The sequence below is a fragment of the Gymnoscopelus braueri genome (assembly GCF_963280865.1).
Source record: "Gymnoscopelus braueri genome assembly, chromosome: 5".
NCBI classification, from domain to species: Eukaryota; Metazoa; Chordata; class Actinopteri; order Myctophiformes; family Myctophidae; genus Gymnoscopelus; species Gymnoscopelus braueri.
Window position 1 is genome coordinate 2422616 of NC_137606.1, and position 19922 is coordinate 2442537.

The window sequence follows — 19922 nt, forward strand, 5'->3', positions numbered from 1 at the left end:
TGGAGAATTCACTAAGTAGTTGAACATGTCGGGAATCGGGATATGTCACTTGGGTTATTTCCCCAACTGACAAGTTAATACAACAGCAGTAAACCCACACGTTTTGATTTTTCATGTACCGTCGGAGCTCTACGGTAGGTAGAAAATGTATATAAGCCTATGATGTTATATCTATAAAATATAGACATGAACAAAGTCAGTCGGGATTTGGATGAGAATTCATATAGTCGGCGCTCGGTGCTCGTAAAGACAGTGATGTCACTGAAATGCGACTACTTGTTTGTCTGCCGTCTACCCTCTGCTGTGTTAACATTATGGGTAATCCATTAAAGTGGCAAATTAAATGTGAAACACATCAACTATTAAGAAAACAAGAAGATATGTTGACAAAGACACTCCATACATTTGGAAACATATTTTTATTTAAATCAATATCGTCTCCAGTTAATGTAGGAATATTTTTAAAGTAGGCTAACTCTCATATCCTCTCATAGGGAATGCATTGGCAGCTGCAGTTCATAGTTCTCACGGACCTCGAGTAGCGGCGCTGTCTCAAAAGTGGGCGTGAAATTTGTAGTTCCCGTGTGTGTCTATGGGACATTATTTCAGCCTGTTACCTGGCAGAATCTTAAAATGCACACTTCAAGGATTAAGAAAAACCAGGTGGCGGAAAGAAATCCACCCTAAAGGTGGATTTATGCGAATATGCGAATCTACGCAAAATTCGGACGCTTTTTTCGCTCCGCGAAACTGGTGTGGAAGCTTGCATTGACTTTATAAGGTTTAAAAAAAAAAAAAAGAATATTCGCATGAAAAAAATCGCCCCGGTGTGTAAGGACCTTAAGGGTGTGGACCCCACTTTCCATCTAGACTACTTTGACACATGGGTTGCCACGCAAAAAGGGTGAAATCCCCCAAAGAAATCCCCAGGAGAAAAACAGGAGAAGAACAGGAGTCAGCCAGGAGAAATGGTCGGAGTGGAGTCTCCTGGTGAAAACAGGAGAGTTGACAGGTATGCATAGTGTTCTTTTACTGCAGAAGTTCTGAAACGTACAAAATCAGCTTCAATCAATACGATACAAAACCACTGAGGAGAAAAAATGCATGAGAACATCCACATAACGTTATAAAGGTCTCTGTCTGCCGATTGATCGCTAATGTGACGTCACTGTAGGATGCTGAGTGCTACTGTGGGCTTCTGCCTACACAATTGATGAGATAGTTTTATAGTTTTTGTGCTTTATTGACCACACTCGCATACATATGGTGCACTATAAGTCTATATAGGCGATGGGTGGCATGCATGTGTAGTCGATAACCACAGCGGGTTGTTTTGAACACAGTAACAGTGGTCAGTAACATGAAACACCCTTATGGTGCCTTGGTAGTGGTGCTTGAATGTTTGACATTGTCAATTTTGGCACCACTCTTGTCCTGCAGGTGAGAATCCATACAAGGTGGACAGTGAGAAGATCAACCACAGAGCTAAGCTGCTGCAGAAATACCTGGAGGATGAACAGAAGGAGTTGCAAGCTCTCTATGGCTTGCAGGCCCTCCTAGTGAAGATGGAACAGCCTGCCAGTGAGTATCATCCATGTTTGTGTCTGTCTGGCTTTAGCCTAGTTAGAATAAGTCTGGCTGGGTTTAAATCATGGCCCATAAAATAATGAATAGATAGGAAAGAAGCACCCTTCTACCATAGTTTCAGCATACATTGCTGGACATCATTGGGCTTAACGGAGATGATGTGCAGGTGCTAGTGACAGACTGGCAGTTGAATAAAATCATGTCTGCTTTTGCTATTGGAAGAACTGTGAATTAGCTACTGTAGGAGCCAGAAATGACAAATGCTATATATTCTACCTCCAAATATGTCTTCTGTGCCCTATTTTGATAAATTAATTACATTTTGTATTTTTATTTTACATCAATAATGTATTGTATTTGAAAATGAGTTATACCAAGTATATATCATTTTAGTATACCAGGATATTTCTAAATACCCATATACCATAATACTTGCCTAATATACAGCATACTGACTGTCTGAGTTGTTAATGCGTTACATAGAAGCGTGGGTAGATTCAAAGGTCTGGAAGCCAGGCAACTGTGTCAAAGCAAACAGCACATGATAAGTAAATCCCATCGCATCACTTCAAAAATAGGACAGGAAAGTCTGCCAACACCTGAGCGATGTAAATCATTTGATGGATGTGATTAATGTGAAGTGGCACACTGTTTAACCATTTAAGACCGGGAACGCATCTGTGTGTAATTTTTTGATTTATTTGGCTGTTCAAAAATAGCAGATAAAGCTCGAGTGCTCGATTGTGGGTCTTTGAATATACAGTATATATATTTTAACTCAAATCTTTGCTTCTGGGGGATTCTACAAATGTCTTCTAAATCCTAACAGTTTTTTTTCCTCTATAATATCAGTGGAAATTATATGTATTTGGCCGTGGACCCCCATCTCAGAATATTTTCTTCCAGGGACCCCCCCAGAAGTTTTAACAGAGTTAAAAATGTTCGCTTTAAAAAAATACACATTCAAAGATTTGCACACATTTTCACGATTTTTCAAGAATAGCAGATCTACAAGTTTACCGCGCTATGAGCTTGTAGATCTGCTATTTTTGAATAGCCAAAGAAATCTTAAAATGACACACAGATGCGTTCCCGGTCTTATTGGGCATATCTTGCTCATTAGCATGCATATTGGTGGTTGGCTCTGTATTAGTCATTATAAAACACTTATTATTGCTATATTCTGCATGCCCATATACAGTAGGTGCAAATAGACTATAGATTTTGTTCAAGGAAAGATCACGTTTAAGAATAGGCATTACAGTTTGTGCTATAATGGATTTACTAAGTGTGAAGAGGAGGAAACTTTTGGAATAGGGAACCTGTGTGGGTTTAGGGGTACAACAATCCAACTAATCAATTTAACCACTTGAACACTATAATAGCTATTCTGGGGTGAATATTTGGCGAAGATCTACAAGCTCACAACATGTCACGTTGCAACCGGTAGTGAGCTTGTTGATCATTAATCGATTATAAAAAATTGCTAATTGATAATTTAACCACTTAAACCCTATATACTTTGTTGACCGGGGTCCCCCAGGACTCTATACTATATCCTAGAATTTCCCTCTACACCAAAAGTCCTCACCGAAAATAGAATAGACATAAAATAGAAACTCACAACACGACGTGTTTTAGCTTAATGTTCGCCCCAGAATAGGGATCAAGTGGTCAATAAAATAATGTAGGTGATAGGAAATAAAATGTCTTCCCTTTTCCCCCTTAAAAAAATTACATTCGCATAAATGGATTGTGAAGGCCAATGGACTGCAACAGTTAATCACTTTAATGGCATCCTTTAGGGACGTCAATTGGCAAAACTCTTTTAAAAAAAATGTGGAAATAGCATATCTGCACATTGTGATCTGTTATTTCCACAATTCTGATGTATAATTGATATTTATTGTGTATTGTTCCATGTTGCACAGAGACTGGAACACTTTTCTCGTATGTTTTTAAAATTTCACCCACTCCTTACAGTATACTCTTGTGCAATTTGACAAAGTTGAAGATTTTTCAGAAAGTTCTGTTTGCTGAGATTCAGGGCTCATTTAGATTGATAGAATGTGTAACTGGAGCCTGCATTTCCAATTCCAATCCACTGGCATTACGTCACATGTTTCCTGGCACTGACAGGTCCTAGTGCAATTGTCACAGCATGCATGCTTCAGCTCAAGGGGCTGCTCCGCATTAAACGTTGGCAACGTACTGACGCATTGCATTAGAAATACCCTGAAGTTGCTTCCCATGGTACAATACAAGTGAGTTGGTCGTACAGCCATCCCTCCCTACCCTCCCATATCTTTGCCTCCAGTTACCCATACTTGAGCCAATCAGAGGCTTCCGTGACTTGTGAGATTGTATCTGGCTCCGCCCATTCTCCAGCTCCAAAACCACCTGAATAAATAAATAATATGTGGTTCGAGTGGGACTGGTAACCGGTGCGTTTAGTGGCACCGCCCCTTCAGAGCAGTATATGAGGCAGCTGGCCAGGCAGAGTGGTAGACTGTGTTTGCCCAGGTTCTCTGCCATTTCCCTGTTTCACGGCGGGTTGTATGTTTGTGCTCGTTGCGTCGAGACGTGCGTCAAAGCGCCGAACTAGAGCCCTGCTAGTGTGTGCGTTCAAACACAGGTCTGGAGGCGGTGCTGGGACCGAGCAGATTGTTTGCACCGACAACCTGGGCATTCCCTCACCTGTTAACAGGATTGTGCCTGTTGTACTGTTGACCGCTGTTCTTTTAACCTTTTTTGTTTTTATACTTTATGTTGCTACATGTTTTATTGTTTGAGCACTGTATTTAGATACAGTGCTACAGCCCCTGCAGCTTTAAAATAAAGTAAAACACTGTCAACCAAAGGGTTAATTCGGCTACGGCCTGAGACAGAGATACTTGGTTAATAGTTATACTGCAGATTGGCACTTAATTGATTGCTGTCTCTTTTTGTGGTGTTCGTGGCTTTTGGCCTTTGAGTGTACATTTGCAGTGATCTTTAATTCCTCCCGTCCTCTCTCTTCTCGTCCTCCCTTTTGGTTGTGTGGGTTTGTGTCCCACTTGTACAATCGTAATTAACACTGTACGGATTCACGCTCTAGTAAGGCCTGCCACTAATTCTACACCCGGGGACCCGCTCCCCGGAGTTTCTTTTATCTCCCACGTGGCAGTTCCATGGACTGTCACTCCGGACCCCCAGCTGCGGCTCAAGACTGTGACTGCGGACCGGGCATCTCCATGGAGCACGACAGTGGATTTCTACTACATTACACTATACCACTACACTATACTGTATATTATCTTAATATTTTTATATTATACAATTATATACTGTATACACATTATTGTTGTACTATATTATCATATACTATCTTACACTATTATATTTGCTGCTATTGTTATTGTTACTACTTGTATCTCTTTCTGTCTCTCCTCTGTCTCTCCCTCTCTTTCTCTTCTTTCCCCCCCGACATGGTCGAGGCAGAAGGCCCCCACCCTAGAGCCTAGGGTCTGCCTGACGTTTCTTCCAGTTAAGGGGGAGTTTTTCGTTGCCACTGTCGCAAAATTGCTTGCTCAGGGTGGGACTGTCGGGTCTCTTCTCTACATGTAAAGTGTCTTGAGACAACTTGTTGTGATTTGACACTTTAATGAAACTGAATTGAATTGAATTCCAAATTACACTTGGCTCTGTGTGTGTGTGTGTGTGTGCGTGTGTGTGTGTGTGTGTGTGTGTATATATATATATATCGAAGTATTTAGTTCATTTATTGTTGAGTCTGTGTAATAGTGATGCGCGGGTCAGGTTTTTTCATGACCCGCCCCGCCCCGCCACGGAACCCAACCCGCCTCAACCCGCCCCGCGAACCCATATATAAATCTATGGCTCAACCCGCGGGGCGGGTTACCTATAATTCTGTAAAATCAAGGTTAGAAAATAATCTTCAAGTATACACCCCAAGTGTATTCAAACTGTTTTATTGTTATTATTCTTATTCTTATTAGGAATAAAGACGAAACAAGAGCATGTGATTTTATTTTTATTTTTGCATGTGAGAGCGGCTGACCCGCTCTCCCGCAGCCCGCATAATTACCTCTGAAATCCTGAGTCGACCACCCGCGCCGCAGGTTGACCCGCGGGACCCGCGGGTAACGGGTCAACCTGCGCAGCACTACTGTGTAATCAACATGTTGTAATATGTAGGTAGATGTAGAAGTGTTGTTGATTCACATTTTCATGACATATAAACAGGATTAGCTTGTTATTTTCCACATATTTTTCTTTCTATTTCTAGAAGATGTAGGCCTACACATTTTCAGCTATATCCTTTGGATTTTGGAATATAAAAACTACCCTAATCATAATAATGGATATGTTTAAACGGTCTAAAGTAGGTTTCATTTTGTGGTAATTGTGTACTGTTCCTTTAAGAGAGCACACCCTAGCTAATGATTCACTTATGTTTCACTTTCGTTTCTCTTTCTTCCTTCATCAGGGCATAGGCTTCCCACTGCAGGGTCGGGGGAAAGAGAGGAGAAACATCATCACGACAATGTCACTGACTGACGACATGCAGCTCAACAAGGCCAAGAAGGCCTGGAAGCCTTCCAGTAAGAATCCGAGGCACAGGCCAAAGGCAGTCGAAGACGAGGAGAACGACCCAGAGGAAGCCAAGACCCAGCAGCTGTTTAGGTGCGTGCGCAGCATCCTGAACAAGCTGACCCCCCAGATGTTCCAGCAGCTGATGAAGCAGGTGACGGAGCACACCATCGACACAGAGGAACGTCTGAAGGGAGTCATCGACCTCATCTTTGAGAAGGCCATTTCTGAGCCCATCTTATCCGTGGCCTATGCCAATATGTGCCGCTTTCTTATGGGGGTAGGTAAGACCAGGATTTAATGCAGCCTAAGACTGTGTGTGTGTGTGTGTGTGTGTGTGTGTGTGTGTGTGTGTGTGTGTGTGTGTGTGTGTGTGTGTGTGTGTGTGTGTGTGTGTGTGAGTGAGTGAGTGAGCCAGTGGTGTAGCTGTATGATAACCGCTCGTCCCCGTGTCTCTACCTCCTCAGCTCAAAGTCCCCATCACAGGAGATAAGCTTCGAGTCGTGAATTTCCGCAAGCTGCTGCTCAACCGATGCCAGAAGGAGTTTGAGAAGGACAAGGATGATGTCGAAATATTTGAGAAGATGCAGAAAGAGCTGGATGCTGCCCTGGGGGTATGCACCTGTGAGAGAGAGAGAGAGAGAGAGAGAGAGAGAGAGAGAGAGAGAGAGAGAGAGAGAGAGAGAGAGAGAGAGACACACACACACAAGCGCACTCACTCACACTCACGCACACACACACTCTGATGTTTGTCAGCAGCAATGCTCAGGTGTCTTCAATATTGGTTCTGTGTAATACATTGCCTAGAAATCCATTGTAAGCTAAGCTGCCACATTAACCCCGCACACACCACCACCATCCCTCACTTCCTGACAGGAGGAGGAGAAGCAGCGCCTCAAAGAGGAGCTGGATGATTCCAAGGACAGGGCCAGGAGGCGCTCTCTGGGCAACATCAGGTTCCTGGGGGAGCTGTTCAAGCTCAAGATGTTGACGGAGGTGATCATGCACGACTGTATCGTCAAGCTGTTTAAAAACCAGGACAAAGTCGAAGAGTCCCTGGAGGAACTGTGTATACTTCTCACCACCACTGGCAAGGACCTAGACTTTGAGAAGGCCAAGGTACATACATACGGAATACACTGTTAGAAATGACTCTTGTGTCAAGTAGTATTTAAACAATATGTGAAGTATACTCAATATACTTGTGTTCTTGATTTTGTGGCTATTATTTAAGTTAATATTACATAAAAATGTCTATTCTAGTTAAATAAAATATAATCATTCTGAAAATGATATTTGAATCCAACTTAATGTTATGAGGTACTTTCTAGAGCTGAGTAGTTGACTCCACCCCTTTCCTTTGCCATTTTCTTACCTCTTCAAGTAGTCACAGAATATTTATCTCCAGTATGATCGATCCCCTAATGGTTGCTAATCACGGAGGGTTTAACTGTGCTTCCGTAAAAAAAAAAAAAAAAGGCATCGCGACCTCCCGTTCGCTTGTTATACGCAGTTGAAAATAGCATGTCTCGCCAAAAATACATAGTAAAACACAGGAGCCGAGATACAGGCTTTTTCCCAAATACTTAAACCAAGGAGTGAATGGAGCAGTAAATCTTGGGATCATGTTATCTAACCCTGGTTCTGTGTGAAATAAAATAAAATAAAATAATATAATAATAATATTTTATTTTCCTAAAAAAAAGCGCAACATTGGACGTGTAAACGTCTTTGGCACTGAATGAGTTAATTAAGCTTGCTTATCAATATGGTTCTTTACTTTACAAAATAATCGCCAACTGAATTGTATCTCTGTTAAGCCTCGCATGGACCAGTACTTCAAACAACTGGAGGTCATCATCAAGGAGAAGAGGACCTCCTTCAAGGTCCGCTTCATGCTGCAGGATGTGTTGGATCTCCGACGGGTAACACACACACACACACACACACACACACACACACACACACACACACACACACACACACACACACACACACACACACACACACACACACACACACACACACACACACACACACACACACACACACACACACTGTGCTCAGAGGAGCACACTTTTCTAGTGAAATAGTGTTATATATAAAGGCTTGTACTCACCATCTGCCTGTCTCTCCCTCTCTGTCCCAGGATAACTGGGTGCCCAGACGAGGGGACCAGGGTCCCACGACCATCGTGCGTCCATTCCCAGGCTCAGTGTCAGGCAACCGTCCGGCCACCAGCACCCTGAACAGATTCTCTGCTCTGCAGCAACCCTCCAGAGATTCCTCTCTAGACTATACAGAGGAAGAGAGACTAGACTATATCATACGTATGCATATGTATGTGTACAGTATGTGTACAGTATGTATGTATTTATGTATGTATGTATGTATGTATGTATGTATGTATGTATGTATGTATGTATGTATGTATGAATGTATGAATGTATGTATGTATGTATGTATGTATGTATGTATGTATGTATGTATGTATGTATGTATGTATGTATGTAGGGCTGTCACAATTACAAATTTAAGTTGACGATTATTTGTCACTCGAATAACAGCTCTAGACAGCGTTTTTACTTCATAAAAGCCTTAATATACAGTATATAATGTATCTAATTTCAACAAATGAAAATGTATATTTGAGCTCTGTTTTGACTCACTCAAATCTGAGGACTTCTTATAACTCTCGTCCTCTCTTCTGACCACTGAAACAGTTCAAGAGGGCAGGGGGACCGCTTTGACAGACGGGATGACAGACAAGACAACAGAAGAAACGACAGACCAGCGGACCGACGGGACTACCGGAACAAACTGCCGGTGACCAAACACAGCTTCAGACAGGAGGAGAGCAGCTGCAAGAAAGATCGCCGCAAGCCGGTCAACACGGTCTGCCATGTGCCACGTGCCACGGCCATCATCGAGGAGTATCTCCACGTTATGGAGGTATGCACGCATGCATACCACTCTCAAACATGAGCAAGAGCTGTGAAATTTTATGTTTGTATAATTTGTAAGTCCTCTCAACTCCACTCTAATTGTCTGTGCTCGCCTGGACCAACAGGAGGCATTGCAGTGCGCACAGGAGATGAACAGCGCCCAGCTGCTGTTTGTGTTTGTGCGGAAAGGCCTGGAGTCCACGCTAGAGCGCAGCGCCATCGACCGAGAACACATGGGGCTGCTGCTGCACCAGCTCATCAAGACTGGCATGATGCCCACACAGCAGTACTACAAAGGGTAAGACTGGCATGATGCAGCTTACTTGCGTTCTTTGTTCTGTTTGGTATCTTTAGGTAGAGGTTTATGTTGATTTTCAGCTTTTGTAAAAAGTCCTCTGAATTGCATTCAGGGCTATATCATATTTCAGTAAGTATGATGCATATTTGCATTCTTTGGCCGGTTGTGTTATTTGTTCAGAACCATAAGAATGACTATGTTGCAGTCTTCTTATTTTCAGACAGTGTATTTTATATATCTTATATATCTTAAATCACTAACGTGTGTGTGTGTGTGTGTGTGTGTGTGTGTGTGTGTGTGTGTGTGTGTGTGTGTGTGTGTGTGTGTGTGTGTGTGTGTGTGTGTGTGTGTGTGTGCGCTTGTGTGTGTGTGTGTGTGTGTGTGTGTGTGTGTGTGTGTGTGTGTGTGTGTGTGTGTGTGTGTGTGTGTGTGTGTGTGTGTGTGTGTGTGCGTGTGTGTCTGTCTGTCTGTCTGTCTGTCTGTCTGTCTGTCTGTCTGTCCAGGCTTCAAGAGATCCTAGAAGTGGCAGAGGATATGGCTATAGACATCCCCCTCTTCTGGTTGTACCTGGCTGAGCTGATCACACCCATGCTCTACGAGGGAGGCATCCCCATGGGACAGCTCTTCAAGTGAGTCCCAGGCCTCGCTGGAGGCCTTCAAGCAAGCACAGACACAGCTGAGACTGTGAAGCGTGTTCTGCTTCGTCAATATGTGAAATACATTTTCTAATAAGGGAAATGTTTGTCTTTGTTGTTAATTAATGTAGTGTGTGTGTGTGTGTGTGTGTGTGTGTGTGTGTGTGTGTGTGTGTGCGTGCGCGTGCGTGCGCGTGCGTGCGCGTGCGTGCGTGTGTGTGTGTGTGTGTCCAGGGAGATCTCCAAGTCTCTCGTTCCTCTAGGTAAGGCCAGTGACCTGTTGGTCCATATCCTCATTCTACTCCGCAAAGGAATGGTGAGATGTCACGCTGTTAAACCTCCCACACTGCAATGATGTTTAGACTAACCCAGATTGAGAAGTTCACAAATGGCTGCTTTGTGTTTCATTGATGAATGCATCTGTCCATCAATCTGAAAATGATCCTCCTCTCTTGCTCCTGCAGGGCCATATAAAGGTGGGAGCCATGTGGAAGGAGGCGGGCCTTAGCTGGAAAGACTTCCTGCCTGAGGACGAAGACGTCACCAAGTTTGTGACAGCAAAGGTCAGAGCTCCACCTGCCCCTCCTCATTTTCAGTCAAAGACAGCACAGCTTCCCACCCGTCTATTATCATTAGCCAAATGTATGTGCAAGACCAGCCAATATATTCATAACGGAATTGTGTGTGTTTGTCAAATATCATGGTGTCCTGTGTGTTCATAGAAAGTGGAGTTCACCCTGGGTGATGAGTCAGAGAGGGGCAAGAAGGAGGAGGTGAACGCCACAGAAATGAGCAAACAGCTGGACAGACTCATCCAGGACAAGGCAGACAACGCCAGGATATTTGACTGGATCAAGGTACGCTCAATCAAATGTCCTAAACACAGTCATATTGGACATATTGTTTATCCCGATCTCACACAACTTAGTATACATTGCACGGAGTGTCATTCCGTGCATAGACAACTGGAAAACCCGAAAATCTGTGCATAGCCGCCTCGCATCTCCCCCATTGACTAAACCATTTCGGAGGCGCGTGAGGGAGCACCAAGTGAGCTAAAGCGAACGAGTTGCCGTCCCTGAGCGTTGCGACGTTCGCTTGAGCCTACTCAGCGCCGTTTGAGTTATGTACCGATAGGCACAGAATCGTAAACTTTGTTGTGGGGACTGCTCTGCTTCCGGGTTGCAATCGGTTACGCCCACCGTGGGATACATATGCACAGATGCACAGATTTTCTGGTTTTCTAGGCGACTATGCACGAAATGACACTGGGTCCGTGCAATTTATACTAAATTGTGTGAGATCAGGCTGTGTTTATCATAGTCCCTCAGTAAATCTGACTGTCTGAATGTGTTTCTCACACGGCATTCAAAACAATCCTCTCATGTTACATCTGCAACACATGGTTCTGAGAGCGTTCCTTTGTACCTGCTAAGCCGAGCTGTTGTGGGGCTTCTGAACCGCTCACTATAGTCCTCTTATCTCTACAAGGCTGACTCGCTCTCTTCATCGGTCCCTCTTGTTCTCACTCATGTTCTATTGTGCTCTACTGCTCCTGACATGTGCAGCTGTCATAGTCGGATGGAACATAAGCAAGAGCTTGAAACAGTGGCATCACTATGTGGTGCTTATGGTTCCTGTGCAACTGCTCTTTCCACCACACTCTCCCCAGCAGCACAGGGAGTCTACAAAAAACCTGTTACTACTGGGTTTGTAGCATCTGTACTCTGGCTCAACAGACCCCCCCCCCCCTTTAGGTTCAGCACCTACCTCTACTGTTTCAGGGTCAATGCCTGTAGTGACTGTTTTTGTCACAGCCTCTGGGCAGGTGGCTGCTGACTCACATCCTTCAGCCACCACAGTCTCCTGGGATGCTGCAGCCCCCCGTCTCCCTGCCAACATCAGCTATAATGCCCTTTTTCCTCCTTAACCTCCTCTGGAGTAACCTCTACCCCATGGCTAATTCTGTGTGTCTTCAACCGCCAGCCTAGCTGGAACACTGACTAGCACCAATCCACTGACAGCTGTAGTTGTGTCATGCTGCTCACCCTCATCTCTCCCAGGGAGATCTAACTGCATGACAACCCTCTCCACCAGGTCAATGAGGGAGTACCATTTTCCTTCCTGCTCTACAGGCTCATGGACCTCGCCATGCCTCTGTGCCTGCCTTTTTGCATGGGTACGAGTTTCAGCACCTCCTCTAACTCAGTGGTTCTCACGTGGGGACCCCCGTGGGGGTCCAGACCCACAGGTTGAGAACCACTGCTCTAACTAACGGCTGCTCAGATGTATCTGGATGTCTCTTTCCATTCATATAATTTCCCATTATACCATGCCATGTCTTCCTGATGAGCTCTTTCCTCCTCCTCTTTTCTATCCTGTTCTGAACCTCTAACAGTTAGAGCCGAACTCTAGAACCTTATAGGCCAATACATACTCCTTCTGACGTCATAACATCTCCCGGTTTGGAATGGACATCTGGAGGTGCATGGGTTTCCGAGGAAAAGTTCTGGGACCGCCCTTCCGAAGCTCGGAATGACGTCAATTTGTAGTTATAGCACCTCTGTTATGGCTTCATAGGCATCTCATCTCTACATGCCTGCTCTTTCTCTCTGTCAGTCCCTCCTTAAATGTACATGTTCGAGCATGCTCTGCTGCTGGCGGCTCCTAGTCAGTGGTGGACAAAGTACTCAACTCCAATACTTGAGTATCTGCAAAGTTTGTATAGATTCTCCTGGTCAAATATTACTCAACTACAAGTGAAAGTTGGGTAACACTTGCTATGCATGTGTATAACGCATCATAAACATACACTCAAATTTGTACTTGAGTTTAAGTAAAGAAAAATACTGAAGTAAAGTACAGCTATAAACAATGTACTTAAGTGCAGTACTCAAGTAAATGTACTTGCTTACTGTCCACCACTGCTCCTGGTCTATACTAGGCCCCCTGATTTTGGCTTGACAACAGCTCATATTTTTGCCCCACCAAAAAGTTGATCTACAAGCTTGTAGATCAGGGATATTCAACTAGATTAGGCAGGGGGCCACAATCGTAAAATTACTTGAAGTCATGGGCCACAAGACCGTGACAAAAAAAACGTTTAACCGCTTGTGCTATAGGTGCCATCGGACACAATAATGGACAAATTATATCCATTATGGTAACTTATTAGGGCCTGCTTCATACTGCATTCATGCATTTTGATGTTTGATAGGAACATTTCTGTGTCAGTCCTTTATAGTGCACAGGCTTAGATTTTGATATTAAGAAATTAAGTAGATATTTCAGTATGTTCTGTGCACGGGTCCCTGGCATGGAAGCATCTTTGTAAAAAGAGTATTGGGGACCAGGTGAAGTGTTTACATGTTCGTATGAATGAAAGGATTTTTCATTTAGTTTGTGTTGAGTACCGGGTGATAAGAGCACAAGGTCTTATTATGTATTTGAAGTGGATGAAGATGGAAAAGATGGAAGATGGACAAAATCCACAAAGAAATAATGGATTCATTAGGAGAATAATTTCTTTGGTGTAATTAACTCAGAAATAGTTACAGATGGATGGTTTGTGATGGATGCACTGCACTCAAAAACCCCTGTTGTGGTTTGTAGTGACATGGTGAAAATAATCATAATACCGTAATTGCCTTGAGCTTTTGCCTTACTTGCTACATTATTCTGAAAGTAGTTAGAAGCATGGAAGTAGACAACATTTCCGGCTGTTTTGTTTCTTTGTACCATGAAAAGGTCTTTATACTTTTTAAAGATATTTCTGGGGCTTTTTCTGCCTTTATTTAAGAGGACAGTAGGCTGACAGGAAATAGGGAGAGAGATGGGGGGGGGGGTGACACACAGCAAATTCAGGAGTCGAACCCGCAACACACTGTAAGACTGGATTACCAGACTTTGTAGTATGCCTGGACCGGTAGGCCAGCAGGCACCCCAATACTTTTACTTTTGATACTTAATACATATTTTAACACCAGATGCTTAAATACATATGAAGTGAGCTACTTTAACAATTTGACCCAAGTGATTTTCTTATGGGGTGACTTACATTTACCCGCATTTGGGTTCCTGTAGCAGTGTCTTGACTGCAAATGCAGTACTGGTAGGTGTTAATTTGGGACCCTGAGTGTCCCAAATCACTATATTCCTCCATTCTAAATAGTAGCCTACATTTTCTTCTTATCTGTTAATGGTTGATTAACCATTAACAAGCTTCAGTAAATGGTTTACTGAAACATTCAAAATGGTCATCCTGTACAACCAACCATATAATAAATATTTACATTTAATTTAACATTGGAACATGTAAAAAGAACATGTTCCAGGGGCCACAAGAAAGCTCCGCTGGGGCCGGATTTGGCCCGCGGGCCGCCAGTTGAATATCACTGTTGTAGATAATGCTATTTTCGCTGAATGTTCACCCCAGAATCAGGATGCTAGGGTATGTGGCTTCAGTGTGAGTTTGTGTGCAGGCCAACCTGGAGGAACAGCAGACGTCCTCCAACACCTTTGTCAGAGCGCTGATGACCTGTATCTGCCAGTCGGCCATCATCTGTGAGTCCACCTCGTCTCTCTGCTCTCCTCACATAGCGTTCATTTACTGCAGAAGTTCTGAAACGTACAAAATCAGCTTCAATCAATACGATACAAAACCACTGAGGAGAAAAATGCATGAGAACATCCATCCGTTATAAAGGTCTCTGTCTGCCGATTGATCGTTAATGTGACGTCACTGTAGGATGCTGAGTGCTACTGTGGGTTTCTGCCTACACAATTGATGAGACAGTTTTATGTGCTTTATTGACCACACTCGCATACATAATGGTGCACTATAAGTATATATAGGCGATGGGTGCATGCATGTGCAGTCGATAACCACAGCGGGTTGTTTTGAACACTCAGTAACAGTGGTCAGTAACATGAAACACCCTTATGGTGCCTAGTGGTAGTGGTGCTTGAGTGTTTGACATTGTCAATTTTGGCAACACTCTTGTCCTGCAGGTGAGAATCCATACAAGGTGGACAGTGAGAAGATCAACCACAGAGCTAAGCTGCTGCAGAAATACCTGGAGGATGAACAGAAGGAGTTGCAAGCTCTCTATGCCTTGCAGGCCCTCGTGGTGGAGATGGAACAGCCTGCCAGTGAGTATCATCCATGTTTGTGTCTGTCTGGCTTTAGCCTCGTTAGAATAAGTCTGGCTGGGTTTAAATTATGGCCCATAAAATAATGAATAGATAGGAAACTAGAAAAAGTGCTCCTCGGAGCACAGGTCTCCGCCAGGTTAAGTAGGTTATTATGGCCTCCTGGTGGCGCTATAATAGGCCAATGTGAAAAGGGTGCCATTTCTTCTTGGGCCTTTCAAGGCAATCGGACCTTGCATTCATGATTTGAGGCATTTTGTTCCAAAAATGTATTTTGCTAAATTAGACCTGTTGGTGGCGCTATAACAGGCCAATGTGAAAAGGGTGGCATTTCTTCCTCGGCCTAGTGGGAATTTGCGTGTGAAATTGCACGGAAAGCGGAAGCTGCGTTCATGATTTGAGGCATTTTGTTGAAAACGAACCAATCCTGCAAACTTTGGAAGCCAACCTTAGCCAATGAGGATGGAATATGGACAATCGGACAGATCCGTGTTGATCACATGACTATAGAGATACTGTGTACCGATTTGCATGACATTTGGATAAAATATGTAGGAGTAAAAGGGTTTTGCACAAATCGGCCTCCTGGTGGCGCTATAACAGGCCCATGTGAAAAATTTGGTTCTGAATTGGCATCCAGGGAGTGTGTGTGCACAGTTTCGGAGCGACCGGGCCAACGGTGCCTGAGATTAGCTGTTCACAGACAGATGGACGGACGGACACACAAACGGACGGACGGACGGACAGGGGGTAAAACATACTCTCTCGCCATGCCTTTCGGCCTGGCGGAGACAATAAGCACCCTTCTTCCATAGTTTCAGCATACTTTGCTGGACCCAATTACATCATTGGGCTTAACGGAGATGATGTGCAGGTGCTAGTGGCAGACTGGCAGTTGAATAAAATCATGTCTGCTTTTGCTATTGGAAGAACTGTGAATTAGCTAGGAGCCAGATAGATCAGAAATGACAAATTCTATATATCTCTGCTGTCCGGCAGGAACCAGCTAACTCCAAAATTTTCATTTTTCAGGAAATGAAAAAAACAAAAATGGAGTTAGGAGGTTTTGTTCATCATTGATAAGAACAGCTAAATGGACCTCCAAGCTCACAATGAGGTTGGAGGTCAAAAGGGGGTGGAGCCTGGAGTCAGCAAAACCAGCTAACTCCACCCCCCTTTGCTGGAGTTAGCTGGTTTAGCAGAAAGTTTGAGGATCCTATAGACCCCTTCACAGACGACGTCACACTGATAAGAACCAGTATGCGTGCAACCAGTATGCGCGCAATGAAACCCATTCTATCAGGTCTCGCTAGGACGCGCCTCACCAGCCAACACACAAGAGGGGGTTGGGGTGCGCTGAAACCAGGAGGGACAGCGAGTGCATTTTCCGGCAGCGGCAGCTTCCGCGGAGCTTCCGCGGAGCTGCCGGCGGCGCCAGCTTTGGGAGTGTGCTGCGTTTGTGTAACGCAGTCCCCACCAATATTATTTACGATTCTGTGCCTATCGGTACATAACTCGGACGGCGCTTAGTCGACTAGTAGACCATAGGCCGGTCGTCGCGGGCACTCGCGCCTGGAGGCGCTCGGGCGCGACTCCTTGGCCTCAAGGTCTACTGAGTCGGCGCGCCTCCATCATGGTCCAAAACTATACTTTATCGGCGGAAAAAATAAGTTGACTGCGGCTCCTCCACCGGCAGTTCCGCGACTGCCGCTCCTCCACCGGCAGTTCCGTGGCAGTTCCGCTGCTCCGCCGGCAGCTGCCGCTCCACCGCCGGCAGTCACTGCCGGGAGCTGCCGCTCCTCCACCGGCAGTTCCGCGGCAGTTCCGCGGCTGCTACCGCTGCCGGAGAATGCACTCGCTCCTTCTGGAAACCAGCGCACCCCAAAACAACAGGTTGAGAATTTATTGTGTGAAACAATCACCTGTGCATCCAGCATCTAGCTGGTTTTGTCAAAAGCACTTTTTAATACTTTTCATTGGTTCAATCTTCTTTTTTACCAACACACAGACGTAAAGGGTGTTCAATAGCCCTGATTTATGGAAAAAAATGCAAAAGCGGAAAAATTGAGTTAGCTGGTTTCTGCCGGACAGCAGCGATATTCTACCTCCAAATATGTCTTCTGTGCCCTATTTTGATAAATTAATTCCATTTTGTATTTTTATTTTACATCAATAATGTATTGTATACTGTATTGAAAATGAGTTATACCAAGTATACTGTATATCATTTTAGTATACCAGGATATTTCTAAATACCCTGATATACTATAATACTTGCCTGATATACAGCATACTGACTGTCTGAGTTGTTAATGCATTACATACTAGAAGTGTGGGTAGATTCAAAGGTCTGGAAGCCAGGCAACTGCAACCGTGTCAAAGCAAACAGCACATGATAAGTAAATCCCATCGCATCATATAGGACAGGAGTGTCTGCCAACACCTGAGCGATGTAAATCATTTGATGGATATGATTAATGTGAAGTGGCACACTGTTTAACCCTTTAAGACCGGGAACGCATCTGTGTGTAATTTATTTATTTATTTGGCTGTTCAAAATAGCAGATATACAAGCTCGAGTGCCACGCTATGAGGTTGTAGATCTGCTATTTTTGGGGGAGATCGTGGGAAATTGTGGGTCTTTGAATATACAGTATATCTATTTTTAAAGCAAACATTTGTAACTCAAATCTTTGCTTTTGGGGGATTCTACAAAATTGATGTCTTCTAAATCCTAACAGTTTTTTTTTTGAAAAAAACGGATGTTGCTATAATATCAGTGGTTCTCAAAAAGTATATGTATTTGGCCGTGGACCCCCATCTCAAGACATTTTTCATGTGCTGTTTGCATGAAGTGTTTTTAGACTAATTTACTTTTAAGCTGGCCTCCAGCCACCCATGCAAAACTTGCAAGATCTGCTACTGGTCTCTGTTCTCACCTTCTCTTGTCCTCTCTTCTCTCTCTAGACCTGCTGCGGATGTTCTTTGACATCCTGTATGACGAGGACGTGATCAAAGAGGAGGCCTTCTTCAAGTGGGAGTCCAGCAAGGACCCTGCCGAGCAGCAGGGCAAGGGCGTGGCCCTCAGGTCCGTCACTGCCTTCTTCACCTGGCTTCGCGATGCAGAGTATGAGTCTGACAACAGCTAGAGCCATTGTGGCGCTATAGAGATTATATCTTCTTCGTGCTGGCATTTTGTTGCCACAGTGATGTTTTGGCTTAAAGGGGCATTTCGAATTAGCCTTTTTTTTAAAATATGATGTCAATGTTATTATATCCTAGGACGAGTGGTACAGTAGAACATTTTCATAACTCCATGCACCACCGCAGCTAAAAACCAGAGCGGACGGTCCATGCTCTAAATCGAGTATTTTAATAGCTTTTTTTTTTTTACAGTGTTCTGTCATTATGAACGTCAGATCTCACCCCCCAAAAAAAAACTAAAATACGCGATCTAGAGCATGGATGAAAATGTTCTACTCTACCACTCGGTAGGAAAAAGGCTAGTCCGAAATTCCCCTTTAACAACAACAAAAAACTGCAAAACCCCAAACAAATTTTTAACAGGGCTGGGGTAATGATTCTCCTCAAATGGCCATGCAGTGGGTTATCTCGTTTCATCTGTGGTCATATTCAGAATTTGAATGGCGTGGCTCCCACCGCGGGGGCCTTGGGAGACAGAGGTCTCACGACTGTCCACATGTATATCCCCCACAGGGAGGTCTGTGTCATGCATAACATGGACAATCAGATAATGTGAGTTTTGGCACCACTCTTGTCCTAAAGGTGACTATCGATATGGACAGGGGGGGTTTAAAGGGCGAATATCACCCAGAGAGCCAAGCTGCTCTGTATGCCTTGCAGGCCCTCATGATGGAGATGGAAAATGCAGCAGGTTTTCTCATCTGGTCTGAGTTCATATACAGATATTGAATGGCGTGTCTCCCGCCCTGGGAGGTGGAAGCCGTTCCTGGGAGCCGTCTAATCCTGGGAGCCATTCCATACTCTTCCATCACCTGCAAACATAGCGTGGACAGCCAGAGACACCAGGTCCACCGACAGCTGCAGCCGGCTCAGCTTTAATTGTCAACTGAAATGAGGAAGCAGAGCACCCATTGTTGCCTTTCTCAACCAATCGAAGAAAGCAATGCTGAAGCTGTGTACTTTCATTGTCTGTTGCTCATCCTTTTGTCCAGCCAATGCCACGACAGAGGTGAAAAGAAATGTGATTTCACTAATTGGCACAAACCTTCCACCAGATACAGTAAGCGAGAATTAAAGGTTGTGTAAGCAAACCTTTTATTGTTTCATTTATATGAGCGTTAAATTAAGTTTATATTTCAATAGTAATCATTGCTATAGCGTGTTTTCATAAAAAGGGTCTCCCCGTCTCTCCGGCACACAGAGAATCAATTTCATGGAAGGGGGAAGCGGTGGGGTTGGGGGGCTGGTCTGGGGACTACTCAGTATTTACTGAAGAGGAGCATATACAAATGTACAAGAATCCACAGCTCAAATCCCTCAAAGGATAAACATGACATTTGCAACACCAAATTATCTGGATTTAGTGTTCAAATGTCTGTGACAAAGAATTACAAATAATAATATAGCTGCAAGCAGCAATAAGCGGTTTCGAGGGATAAGGCAGAGACAGGAAGAGGCAGGCAGAGAGAGACAGACAGGTAGACAGACAGACAGACAGGCAGACAGGCA

At 44.1% G+C, this 19922-nt stretch overlaps 1 protein-coding gene and 1 long non-coding RNA gene across 2 annotated transcripts in view; one reads left to right on the forward strand and one right to left on the reverse strand.

The window, feature by feature from the left end:
• Nucleotides 1–19922, reverse strand: part of LOC308084844 — a 266724-nt gene that overhangs the window by 65230 nt on the left and 181572 nt on the right. The gene's annotated exons all lie outside the window — the stretch shown is intronic.
• Nucleotides 187–19602, forward strand: LOC308085135 (eukaryotic translation initiation factor 4 gamma 1-like; the record flags this gene model as incomplete). The annotated part of the gene is made up of 18 exons (XM_080428218.1): nt 187–195; nt 871–1012; nt 1441–1581; nt 5662–5729; nt 6077–6460; nt 6648–6794; nt 7057–7299; nt 8001–8105; nt 8330–8520; nt 8904–9132; nt 9251–9423; nt 9927–10052; nt 10293–10374; nt 10523–10621; nt 10781–10915; nt 14540–14621; nt 15069–15209; nt 18177–19602. 18 exons carry the CDS (start codon nt 187–189, stop codon nt 18356–18358), a joined length of 2679 nt encoding a protein of 892 aa, XP_080284344.1. The 3' UTR covers nt 18359–19602.